Source organism: Chiloscyllium plagiosum, unplaced genomic scaffold (assembly GCF_037043375.1).
Source record: "Chiloscyllium plagiosum isolate Xiang-an unplaced genomic scaffold, Cpla_swu_hap1 HiC_scaffold_5, whole genome shotgun sequence".
Lineage (NCBI taxonomy): Eukaryota > Metazoa > Chordata > Chondrichthyes > Orectolobiformes > Hemiscylliidae > Chiloscyllium > Chiloscyllium plagiosum.
Genome location: NW_028270143.1, coordinates 79087565 through 79101386, shown reverse-complemented (window position 1 = coordinate 79101386; position 13822 = coordinate 79087565). Strand labels below are relative to the sequence as shown.

General features: G+C 41.6%; 1 protein-coding gene across 7 annotated transcripts in view; it reads right to left on the bottom strand.

Moving 5' to 3' along the window:
• Positions 1-13822, bottom strand: part of rundc3b (RUN domain containing 3b) — a 113943-nt gene that overhangs the window by 11159 nt on the left and 88962 nt on the right. For all 7 annotated transcript variants that reach the window (XM_043690335.2, XM_087987343.1, XM_043690336.2 and 4 more), the window contains one exon: positions 10364-10521. In XM_043690335.2, coding sequence (XP_043546270.1) covers positions 10364-10521 — 158 coding nt within the window. The remainder of the gene's footprint in view (positions 1-10363; positions 10522-13822) is intronic.

The window sequence follows — 13822 nt, the reverse complement described above, 5'->3', positions numbered from 1 at the left end:
CATTCTAGCACATTACAAAATTGATGCCAGGACCACAATTATTCACAATATACATGGATGATTTGGAGTTGGGGACCACGTGTACGGCGTCAAAATTTGCCAATGACACGAAGAGGAGTGGCAGAGCAAAGTGTGCAGAGGAACATAGATACATTGAGTGAGTGGGCAAAAGTCTGGCAAATGGAATACAATGCTAGTAAATGTGACAGGAGTAACAGCAAAATAGATTACTACTTGAATGGTAAAAAATTGCAGCATGCTAATTTGCATAGGGACCTGGGTGCCTTTGTGCATGAATTGCAGAAGGTTGGTCTGCAGGTACAAGTAATTAGGAAGGCAAATAGAATTTTGTCCTTCCTAAATTACTTGCTAAAGGGGTTGTGTTTAACAGCAGAGAGTACTATTACAGCTGTCAAAGGTGCTGGTGAGGCCACACCTGAAGTAGTGTGTGCAGATTTGGTCTCCTTACTGAAGGATGGATGTACTGGCACTGGAGGTGGGGATCTTATAGAAACAAAATTATGAATGGAAAGTCGATAAACTAGAAATGGCTGGGTTGTTTCCATGTGTAGGTCAAACCAGGACAAAAAAAAAAAAGGATATGGCCTCAAGTTCGTTAGATGGGTCAGTGTTTGTCCAATGTGTGCAGGAGGGTTTCCTGACACAATATGTAGATAGGCCAACAAGAGGTGAGGCCATACTGGATTTGGTTCTGGGTAACGAACCAGGCCAGGTGTTAGAATTAGAGGTAGGTGAGCACTTTGGGGACAGTGACCACAATTCGGTGACCTTTACTCTAGTGATGGAGAGGGATAAGTGTGCACTACAGGGCAAGAGTTATAGATGGGGGCAGGGAAATTATGATGCTGTGAGGCATGACTTAGGATGTGTGGCCTGGAAAAGTAAGCTTCAAGGCAAGGGCGTAATTGATATGTGGAGCTTGTTCAAGGAGCAACTATTGAGTGTCCTTGATAAGTATGTGCCCGTCAGGCAGGGAGGAAAGGGTCGTGTGAGGGAGCCGTGGTTTAATAAGGAATTGGAATCCCTTGTTAAATGGAAGAGGGCGGCCTATGTAAAGATGAGGCGTGAAGGTTCAATTGGGACGATTGAGAGTTATAAGGTAGCCAGGAAGGACCTGAAGAGAGAGCTAAGAGCAGCAAGGAGGGGTCATGAAAGGTCCTTAGTTGGTAGGATTAGGGAAAACCCTAAGGCTTTCTATAGGTATGTCAGGAATAAAAGAATGACTAGGGTAGGAATAGGTCCAGTCAAGGATAGTAGTGGGAAGTTGCGTGTGGAGGCTGAAGAGATTGGGGAGACACTGAATGAATACTTTTCGTCAGTATTCAATCAGGAACAGGACATTGTTGTCAATGTGAGTACTGAGTCACAATTAAGTAGAATGGATGGCTTTGAGGTATGTAGAGAAGAGGTGTTGGAAATTCTGGAAAGGTTGAAAATAGATAAGTCTCCTGGGCCTGATGGCATTTATCCTAGGATTCTCTGGGAAGCAAGGGAGGAGATTGCAGAGCCATTGGCCTTGATTTTTATGTCCTCGTTGTCTAGAGGAGTAGTGCCAGAAGATTGGAGGCTAGCAAATGTGGTTCCCTTGTCCAAGAAGGGGAGTAGGGATAACCCTAGTAACTATAGGCCGGTGAGTCTCACTTCTGTTGTGGGCAAAGTCTTAGAGAGAATTGTAAGGGATAGGATTTATGAACATCTGGATAGGAATAATGTGATCAAGGATAGTCAGCATGGTTTTGTGAAGGGCACGTCGTGCCTCACAAACCTTATTGAATTCTTTGAGAAGGTGACTAAGGAGGTGGACGAGGGGAAAGCAGTAGATGTGGTGTATATGGATTTTAGTAAGGCGTTTGATAAGGTTCCCCATGGTAGACTACTGCAAAAAATTCGGAGGTATGGCATTGAGGGTGAGTTGGAGGTTTGGATTAGGAGTTGGCTGGCTGGAAGAAGACAGAGGGTAGTAGTTGATGGCAAAGGTTCATCTTGGAGTGCCGTCACTAGCGGTGTTCTGCAAGGATCTGTTTTGGGACCATTGTTGTTTGTCATTTTTATAAATGACCTGGAGGAGGGGTTAGAAGGTTGGGTGAGTAAGTTTGCGGATGATACGAAAGTCGGAGGAGTTGTAGACAGTGAGGAAGGATGTGGCAGTTTACAGTGGGATATAGATAAGCTGCAGAACTGGGCAGAAAGGTGGCAAATGGAGTTCAATGTAGCTAAGTGTGAGGTGATTCACTTTGGTAAGGGTAATAAAAAGATGGGGTACTGGGCTAACGGTCGGATACTTGGTAGTGTGGAGGAGCAGAGGGATCTTGGTGTCCATGTACACAAATCTTTGAAAGTTGTCACCCAGGTAAATAGTGCGGTGAAGAAGGCATATGGCGTACTGGCTTTTATTGGTAGAGGAATTGAGTTCCGGAGTACTGAGGTCATGTTGCAGTTGTATAAGACTCTGGTGCGGCCACATCTGGAGTATTGTGTGCAGTTTTGGTCACCATACTATAGGAAGGATGTGGAGGCACTGGAACGGGTGCAGAGGAGGTTTACCAGGATGTTGCCTGGTATGGTAGAAAGATCGTATGAGGAAAGGCTGAGGCACTTAGGGTTGTTTTCATTGGAGAAAAGAAGGTTGAGGGGTGACTTGATAGAGGTGTATAAGATGATTAGGGGTTTAGATAGGGTCGACAGTGAGAATCTTTTTCCACGTATGGAGTCAGCTATTACAAGGGGGCATAGCTTTAAATTAAGGGGGGGTAGGTATAGGACAGATGTTAGGGGTAGGTTCTTTACTCAGCGAGTCGTGAGTTCATGGAATGCCCTGCCAGTAGCAGTGGTGGACTCTCCCTCATTATGGGCATTTAAGCGGGCATTGGATAGGCATATGGAGGATAGTGGGCTAGTGTAGGTTAGGTGGGCTTGGATCGGCGCAACATCGAGGGCCGAAGGGCCTGTACTGCGCTGTATTCTTCTATGTTCTATTAGAGGAAGCAGGTTTAGAACTGAACTGAGAAGGAACTTCTTCACCCAGAGGGTTGTTAATCTAAGAATTTCCTTGCCCAGGAAAGTTGTTCACGCTACTTCAATAATTTTTAAAAGCTAAAGGTAGATACTTTTTTGAAAAATAAAAGGAATTGAGAAATATGGTGAAAATCCAGGTAAGTGGAGCGAGTCCACGAAAAGATTAGCCATGATCTTACTGAGTGGTGGAGCAGGCTTGAAGGGCCAGATGGCCTACTCCTAGTTCTTATGTTCTATGTTCCTACTTACAAAATACAAAACAGTGAAAGGAACTAGTAGGCCAGAGAATTGGGATATTTTATAAAAGAAAGATTAAAAATCCAATAAAAAGGAGAAAATTACTTACGAAAATAAATTGGCTAAAATATACAAGCAAACAGCAAGCACTCCATGCGTATGTAAAAAGAGTGTACTTAAAATGAATGGAACTCTTCGAGAATGCAACTGGGGAACTAATAGAGGGAACAGGGAAATGCAAAATAATTTAATTTGACTTGTTTTGTTTGTTTAGTTATCTGGAAAAACAATTACATATCTCTCATATCTATACTGCACTAACATAGCAGTGCCTGCCAAAACAAGGTAAAACTTAAGCACTGACCAGTGAACCCAATCAAATAGAGAGCTGAAAGCCTTTGGTTCAAAGGTAACAGGCCTCCCTACAGTGAGATTTCTATACTCCACTCTTGCACATAGAGTGGGAATTGCAGTGTATGTATTTTCAATAAAGCAACTATTTCATTATTGGAAGTATGATGGGTGATAAAATTTTACAAATAGGTGCATTAAAAGTTTGGAATTAAGCATGTTGCAGAAACAAAATCTGCAAAGACTGCATCTACTATATAGAAACGAAAGATGAACAGTTTTCAATCAAGTATATGACAGGAACTTTCAAAACTTGATTGGAGAGGCTATTCATTAGTAAAGGGACATTTGGAAAATGGGAGGCCTTTAAAAATGAGATATTGAGAATCCAGGGACAGTATGTTAGGGTGAAGGGCAAAGCACCAGGCATAGGGAATGCTGGATGACGAGAGAAATTGAGGCTGCGTCAAAGGAAAAGGAGGCACATGGTAGATGTAGACAGCTGGGATCGAGTGAATCCCTAGAGGAGTATTATGGCAGTGGGAGTATACTGAAGAGGGAAATCAGGAGAATATAAAAAAGGGAGAGAGATATTTTTGGTAAATAGGATTAAGGAAAATCCAAAGAGATTCTACAAATACAAAGGAAAGAGTAACTCTGAGGAGAACAGGTCCCCTTAAAGATCAACAAAGCCATCTATTTCTGGAACCACAGGAAATGGTGAGATATTAAATAGCTTTTTGCATCACTATTTACTGTAGACAAAGATAAGGAAGTTAGCAAACTTGAAGAAATAAATAGTGATATCTTGAGAAGTGTCCATATTACAGAACAGGTGGTGCTGGATGTCTTAAAACACAAAGGTACATAAATCCCCAGGACCAGATCAGATGTATCCTAAAACTTCATAGGAAACAAGGGAAGGGATTGCTAGACTCCTGCTGAGATATTTGTATCATCGATAAGCACAGGCAAGGTGCTAGAAGACTGGAGGTTGGCTCATGTGGTGCCATTATTTAAGAAAGGCTGTAAGGAAAGAAAAGAGAACTATAGACCAGTGAGCCTGACGTCAGCGATGAGTAAAATGTTGGATTTGAGGGACAGGATTTGGATGCATTTGTAAAGCAAAGACTGATTAGGGATAGTCAACATGGCTTTGTGTATGGGAAATCATGTCTCACGAGCCTGAGTGTTTTGAAGAAGTGACAAAGAAGATTGGTAAAGGCACAGCAGTACAAGTTGTCTAGCCAAACTTCAGCAAGGCATTTTCAAGGTTCCTCAGAGGTCTGGTTAGCAAGGTTAGACCACATGGAATCCAGTGTGAGTAAGACAATTGGACGTAAAATCAGCTTGAAGTTGGGAGACAGAGGGTGATAGTACAGGGGTAATTTTTAAACTGGAAACAATGGTGTGCCACAAGGACTGTATTGGTCCATTGCTTTTCATCATGTATATAAATGATTTGGACGTGACCATAGGTGGTTTGGTTAGTAAGTTTGCTGATGACATAAAATTGGTGTTGTAGTGGATAATGAAGGTGGTCATCTCAGAGTACAATGAGGCCTTGATCAGATGAGTCAAATGGGTCAAGGAGTGGCAGATGGAGTTTAAATGTGTGCTGCTGCATATTGGTAAGGCAAATCAGGGCAGGACATAAGCACTTAATATTGGGACTTGGAGTGTTATTGAATAAAGGAACCTAAGGGTGCAGGGTGCATAGTTCCTTGAAAATGAAGTGGCAGGTAGACAGGGTGGTGAAGGTGGCGTTTGGCAAACATGCCTTCATTGGTCAGTACGTGGAGTCTAGGAGTTGGGATATCATATTGTGGTGTTACAGGACATTGGTTAGGCCACTTTTAGAATATCGCATTCACTCTGGTCTCCGTTTTGGAAATGATATTGTCAAACTTGAAAGGGTACAGAAAAAACACATCAGGATGTTGCCAGATTGGCGAGTTCGAGCTAATAGGGACAGGCTGAGGCTTTTTCACCCCCCACCCCAGTGAGTGTAGGAGGTTGAAGGTTGACCTTACACAGGTTTATAAAATCGTGAGATGCATGGATAGCCAAGGTCTTTTTTCCCCAGGGTGGGAGAGTCCAAAAACTAGGAGGCATGGGTTTAAGGTGAGAAGGGAAAGATTTAAAAAGGGACCAGGGGAAAAAATTTTCACGTAGATGATGGTGACTGTATGGAACAAGCTACCAGAGGAAGTATTGCAGGTGGACAAAATTGCAAAATTTAATGGCATCTGGAAGGGTACATGAATAGGAAGGGTTAGAGGGATATGACCCAAGAATCAGCAAATGGGACTAAATCAATTTAGGATACTTAATCAGTGCAGATGAGTTGGACCAAAGAATCTGTGTCCATGACGTATAGTTCTATGACTCTATAAAGGGATCAGTGGCCTGGACAAACTGGAATCTAGTGATGTATCTGCGCAAAGACCCATTTTCCTGTTAGCACAGATTAAAATCACTCACAAAAAACATCTTCTACAGCACTCATTCACAAATCACACTTGGACACGATTTAAAAATCTAGGTTATTAAAAGATGTTAAAGAATTTAAAAATAATTAGCCTTTGCAATGGATGTCATACTGCAATTTCTAGTGTTGGTTTTCCATGAGTCAGTGCACAGAGTATGCTATTGCATTGTTAATTATGTGATTATGCAGTACACTCAGTCCAGTAGTTACCATGAAAAATGAAACTTGTGCCTCCTCCACATACCCATAAGTTTCATTTCTATGCAGAAACGTAGCTGTCACATCACCATAGAAATGTGCATGATAAACAGCTCTACACACTTCATTTCAATCCTTTATTTCCACTATATATAAGGGTTATACTCATCTTCACAAAATTCAGCAATGGAAAAAACAATCAATTTTATAGCAGCAGAAAGTTAATATTTTTAATAAAGAGGCAGCTATGTCACTTCAAAGAACTATAAATAAACTTTTGTCTCTTGTTACCTGGGACTTCGATGTTGTGACCATTTTGGAGACATGGATAGAGCAGGGACAGGAATGGTTGTTGCAGGTTCCAGGATTCAGATACTTCAGTAAGAACAGAGAAGATGGTAAAAGAGGGGGAGGTGTGGCATTATCGATCAGGGACAATATTACAGTTGTAGAAATGACGTTTGGGGACTCATCAACTGAGGTAGTATGGGCTGAGGTTAGAAACAGGAAAGGAGAGGTCACCATGCTGGGGGTTTTCTATAGGCCTCCGAATAGTCCCAGAGATGTAGAGGAAAGGATTGCAAAGATGATTCTCGATAGGAGAGAGAGAGAGACAGGGTAGTTGTCATGGGGGACTTCAACTATCCAAATATTGACTGGGATCACTATAGTACGAGTACTACAGATGGGTCAGTTTTTGTCCAGTGTGTGCAGGAGGGCTTCCTGACACAGTATGTAGACAGGTCTACAAGGGGTGAAGCCACATTAGATTTAGTACTGGGTAACTAGCCTGGCCAGGTGTTAGGTGTGGAAGTAGGTGAGCACTTTGGAGACAGAGATCACAATTCTGTCAGTTTACTTTAGTGATGGAAAGGGATAGGTGTACTCCACCGAGCAAGAGTTACAGCTGGGGGAAGGGAAATTACGATGCAATTAGGAAAGATTTAGGAAGCGTAGATTGGGTGAGGAAACTGCAGGGGATGAGCACATTAAAAATGTGGAACTTATTCAAGGAAAAGCTCCAGTGTGTCCGAGATAAGTATGTACCTGTTAGACGGGGTGGACGTTATAGAACGCGTGAGCCGTGGTTTACTAAGAAAGTGGAATCTATGGTCAAGAAGGCGGTGGCGGCTTATGATAGGGCAAAATGTGATAACTCAGTTAGGGCACTTGAAGGTTTCAAGGAAGCCAGGAAAGACCTAAAGAGAGCTCAGAAGAGCCAGGAGGAGACATGAGAAGTTGTTGGCGGATAGGATCAGGGTTAATCCTAAGGCTTTCCATAGGTATGTCAGAAATAAAAGAATGACGAGAGTTAAATTAGGGCCAATCAAGGATAGTAGTGGGAAGTTGTGTGTGGAGGCAGAGGAGATAGGAGAAATACTAAATAAATATTTTTCAACAGTGTTCAACATTGTCATTTTCTATGTTGGCGAGAAAGAATACAGAGATACTTTCATCTAGACTAGAAGAAATTGAGGTTCATAAGGAAGAGGTATTGGAATTATTACAGAATGTGAAGATAGACAAGTCTCCTGGGCCAGATGGGATCTATCCTAAGATCCTCTGGGAAGCTCGGAAAGAGATTGCCGAACCTATGGCATTGATCTTCAAATCATCATTGTCTGCAGGAATAGTGCCCGAGGACCGGAGGATAGCAAATGTGGTTCCTCTATTCAAATAGGGTAGTAGAGACAACGCTGGTAATTACAGACCAGTGAGTCTCACTTCAGTTGTTGGTAAAGTGTTGGAAAAGGTTCTAAGAGATAGGATTTATAACCATCTAGAAAAGAATAATCTGATCAGGGACAGTCAGCACGGTTTTGTGAAGGGTAGGTCATGCCTAACGAATCTTATTGAGTTTTTTGACAAAGTGACCAAACAGGTAGATGAGAGTAAACCGGTTGATGTGGTGTATATGGATTTCAGCTAGGCGTTCGATAAGGTTCCCCACAGTAGGCTATTATACAAAATGCAGAGGAATGGGATTGTGGGAGACATAGCAGTTTGGATATGTAATTGGCTTACTGAAAGAAAACAGAGGATTGTAGTTGATGGAACATGTTCATCTTGGTGTCCAGTTACTAGCGGCGTACCACAAGGGTCAGTGTTAGGTCCACTGCTGTTCGTCATTTTTATAAATGTCCTGGATGAGGGCATAGGAGGATGGGTTAGCAAATTTGCTGACGACACTAAGGTAGGTGGAGTTGTGGATAGTGATGAAGGATGTAGTAGGTTGCAGAGAGACACAGATAGGATGCAGAGCTGGGCTGAGAGGTGGCAAATGGAATTTAACATGGCCAAGTGTGAGGTGATACACTTTGGATGGAGTAATCAGAATGCAGATTTCTGGGCTAAGAGTAAGATTCTAGGGAGTGTGGATGAGCAGAGGGATCTCGGTGTCTATGTATATAGATCCTTGAAAGTTGCCACCCAGATTGACAGGGTTGTTAAGAAGGCATACAGTGTTTTGGCCTTTATTAATAGAGGGATTGAGTTCCGGAACCAGGAGGTTATGTTGCAGCTGTACAAAGCTCTGGTACGGCCACACTTGGAGTATTGTGTACAGTTCTGGTCACCGCACTATAAGGAGGACGTGGAAGCTTTGGAAAGCGTGCAGAGGAGATTTACTAGGATGTTGCCTGGTATGGAGGGAATGTCTTACGGGGAAAGGCTGTGGGCCTTGAGGCTGTTCTCGTTAGAGAGAAGAAGGTTGAGAGGTGACTTAATAGAGACGTACAAGATAATCAGAGGGTTAGATAGGGTGGACAGGGAGTGCCTTTTTCCAAGCATAGGGAAGGCAAACACGAGGGGACACAGCTTTAAAAAGTGAGGGGAGGTAGGTATAAGGCAGATGTCAGAGGTAGTTTCTTTACTCAGAGTAGTAAGGATATGGAATGCATTGCCTGCAATGGTAGTAGATTCGCCAAGTTTAAGTTCATTTAAGTCTTCATTGGACAGGCATATGGATGTAAATGGAATAGTGTAGATGGATGCACTTCAGATTGGCAAGACAGGACGGTGCAACATCGAGGGCCGAAGGGCCTATACTGCGCTGTAATGTTCTATGTAGCCCATCATTGGAATGATTTGTTTTTGCTGGCGAAGACAGCAGTCATTGCCCGTCCTTAATTGCCCAGTGGACAATTGAGAGCCAACCAGATTGCTGTGCCTGAAGTCACAAGTAGGCCAGACCAGGTAAGGACAGCAGTTTCCTTCCATAAGGACATTACTGAAACATATGGGTTTTTCTCTTGTGGTCATCATATTCTGGGTGGAGGACTTCAATATGTAATACCATGAATGGCTCAGCAGCATTACTACTGACCAAGCTAGCATTCAAAAGAGTGATATATGGAAATTTTTTTGAAAAGTTAACTTAAAAATCATCCAGGTAAAAACAATGACTGCAGATGCTGGAAACCAGATTTTGGATTAGTGGTGCTGGAAGAGCACAGCAGTTCAGGCAGCATCCGAGGAGCAGCAAAATCGACGTTTCGGGCAAGGGCTTTTGCCCGAAACATCGATTTTGCTGCTCCTCTGATGCTGCCTGAACTGCTGTGCTCTTCCAGCACCATTAATCCAAAATTAAAAATCATCCATTCAAGATGTCCCATTTTGTCCAGAAAAGAACCTATAGCTAATATTCTTTCCAATTTTGTGTTACAGGAAGTTGTTCTTTAGAATTAGTTGTTTCATTATCTGCAAGTCCATGCTTTGAATAATTCAATTGTGAGTATGCATTTAACCATTTTATAGTAAGGCTTTGCCCCCTTATATCATTTAATTAATAGCAGTGTTCTGAATTTGTCTTTTTCTCTTTAAACTATCTTACACAGCTTTACAAATCCACCTTCGAAAAGCTTGTGCTGCAGGTATTGCAATTCTCTTCAGTCTATCTTCATAACTATAAACCCTGACACAAGGAATATGCCTCTTGCCTCTTCTCCGCACTGTCTCAAGTGCCTCTGATAAATGCTATATTAAAAAGAGGATATAAAGAGCCACCCAATGTTCTTTAATAGGAATTGTGCTGCTCAATTAGTTTCTTACAGCTGATCCTGCAGCTCCAGGATAATGAACTCCAGTTGTTCTTTCTCAAATTTGTGGTTCAGATCAGTCTCTTCCATCCTTTGTAGAACAAGTTTGTTTTGAGCAACTGACTCTGCAAGTTGAGCTTCTCGCAGGCGTACCAATTCTTCCAGGTAACCCTACAAATCAAATAGATAATGACAATTCAAAATGCAGTGCCCACACACATCACTAAGACAAATTCAGAAATTTCTTTTACTGCAAGTTTTGAAAGTAATGATCCATACTCAAACCAAAATTACACCTATTTATTACAGACTGCCATTTGAGTGGAATCATTCTCAACTCCCACAAAAGCTGGGACATTATTTAATACGGATGTTATACTTGCATTCTCCAAACAGTGAGAAATGTGGAAAGCAATTTAAAAAGCAGTTAAAACAGATAAAACATGAAAGGTGACTTTGAAAGTTCATCTCCTGAGTGCAAGTTTATTTCTTTCCTCACTAGTGAAATTGTCTTTAGATGGATTTGCACTGAAAGCAAACAGTTCCAGGAACCCACTATAATAGAGATCATGACTGAAATTGTGTGTTGATAACATTAGAAGCCACAAAAATACAATTTTCCAGTAGAAGATTCTGCTCCAATACAGGTATTTAATGGATTGTTGTATAGCTGTGAAAAGGTTTACAAGCCATAGATCCTCAAATTAAAATAAATCTCAATAATTATGTGCAATTTGATTATTATTATTACTATTATAATAATGTCACCATAGTTACATATAAGTACATAAGTGCTGTGAGCTTTGCAGATCCTAATGGAAGAAAAAACACTTTGTGAAGCACTGTACTCTGAATACCAAAGTTACTGATTTGCATTATTGGTGAGGAGATATGTAATTGTAGAATGCGGACCTCAAATCTGTTCAAAATTAAGTTATTCTAATTTCAGTTATTCAACTGCCACATGCAAATGACAATTATTAGCCATTGTTGAAAAAGCAATTCCTAAATTACTGTTAAATATTACAGTAAATCCTGTTTTTGTTCTGTGACTATAAAACAGTGGCTCTGTGGATCAACTATTTGATTAGATCAGCTTAAGATACTAGAAATAGCTGATGAAGGGTATGAACGGATTGTTACACACAGCATGAAGTACCAAAGATATCAAGATCCTTCCCCTCTGAAACTCATTTATGATCTCAGCCCAAGTTGTCTTAGCAAGTGAGCAGAGCTTAGATAACTAAAGGAGGGAAAACAAAGACAAAACAAAAAATTCAATCATGTTTTTCGCACCGTGCAAAACACTGGTGTGATCTAGCAACTATCCATTTTGGTATTCAGAAACCAATTGCTTGGAACAAATAAAAAGAACGAACAAGCTGAATGTACTTTCAGCTCTCCAATTTTAAGATCGACCAACAAAATCAGCCTGCTAGGAGCTTCAAACTCAAGATATGGCAAACTTTGAAAAGTTGAAGCTGGGAACTGAAATGCCTCATCCAAGGGTCCAGTTAGGAACTGCATAGACCAGAGGGTCAGACAGTTGGAGGCTGAAGACAGTTAACGAAAAGCAGCAAAATGGAGGTGGTCCTTCAAGGATACATTGCACTATATCAAGACAAGGGCCTATTTTCCTGTATCTATTTGTGATTAGACTTTGTTTTGCTCTATAAATACAGCAGGCACATAATTTCACAGTTCAAGAACTGGAGGCAATGGCCTTGTGGTATTATTGCTGGATTGTTAATCCAGAGACCCACATGCTCTGGGGACCTGGGTTTGAATCCCACCAAGGCAAACAGCGGAATTTAAGTTAAATAAAAATCTGGAATCAAGAGCCAACTGATTAATCCATTTTGGATTATTGGGAAAAATGCATTTGGTTCACTAATGTCCTTTAGGGATGGAAAATGCCAACCTTACCTGGTCTAGCCTACATGTCACTCCAGACCCACAGCAGTGTGGATGACTGGGCAATTAGGGATGGACAATAAATGCTGGCCCAGTAAAACCCTCATCCTGCAAATGATAAACCCATCCAAATGCCTTTTAAATGTTGCAATTGTACCAGCCTCCACCACTTCCTCTGGCAGCTCATTCCATGCACTTACCACCCTCCGAAAAAGTTGCCCCTTAGGTCTCTTTTATATCTTTCCCCTCTCACCCTAAACCTATGCCCTCTAGTTCTGGACTCCCTGTCCCCAGGGAAAAGACTTTGTCTATTTATCTTATCCATGCCCCTCAATTTTGTAAACCTCTAGAAGGTCATCCCTCAGCTTCCGACACTCCAGGGAAAACAGCCCCAGCCTGTTCAGCCTCTCCCTATAGCTCAAATTATCCAAGCCTGGCAACATCCTTGTAAATCTTTTCTGAATCCTTTCAAGTTTCACAACATATAGCCACAAGACTGGAGTTTTCATACATAGATACTTCAGCATGTGTAGAAGAGCATTCTATTTTTAACTTTGGTGGTGAGTAGGATCTGCAGGAGCAAGGAATTTGGTATTTGAGACAAAGGATTAGTAATGTAACTTAATTGCTTTTACAGCAATTGAGAACAACAGGGTGGGGATTCAATTAAAAACAAACCTCTCGAGTCCATGGTTTGATACTGTTCTTGCTGTATCTCAGCAATTTCAACCTGGTTTTGCTTTTACGCACAGCTTGAAAAACACAGCCTGCAATACTTTAATCCTTCTTCCTTTTTTTTTAAAAAAACTCAACTCTAACTTGTTTCAGGGACAGTGAAATATTTCCAAGTCAGGATGGTGAGTGGCTTAGAGAGGAACTTGGTGCTGGTGTTCAGGATATCCCTGCCCCTTCAGATGGAAGCGGCCATGAGTTTGGAATGTGCCTTCTGAGATGCCTTGGTGAATTTCTGCAGTGCATCTTATTGATGGTACACAGTGCTGCTACTGAGTGATGGTGGTGGAGGGTCTGAACATCTGTCTATGTGGTGCTAATAAAATAGGTGGCTTGGTCTTGGATGGTGTCAACATTCCAGACTGTTGTTGGAGATGCACACATCCAGGCAAACGTGGAGTACATCATCATACTCCTGTAGTCACAGTATTCATTGGCTTGCCCAGTCCTGACTTCTGATCAAGAAAAGGCTGACATTGCAGGTTCGATTTGTCTTGCTATTTTAAGTATAGGACATACATCGGCAATTTTCTTTATTGGTTGGTTACTACCAATGTTGTAGCTATACTGGAACAGGTTGGCTAGGATATAGTACATTCTGGAGTACAAGTCTTCAGTACTGATGCCAGATTATTGTCAGGGCCCAAATTTTTGCCACGTCCAGTACTCTTTGGCCATTTCCCGATATTAAGTGGACTAAGTAAAATCAGCTGAAGCCTGGTATCTGAAGGACTGGGAACCACTGAAAAAAGAGGTTAAGTTGCATCATCCACTCAGCATTTCTGGCTACAGATGGTCATAAATGCTTCAGCTTATGTTATGCAGT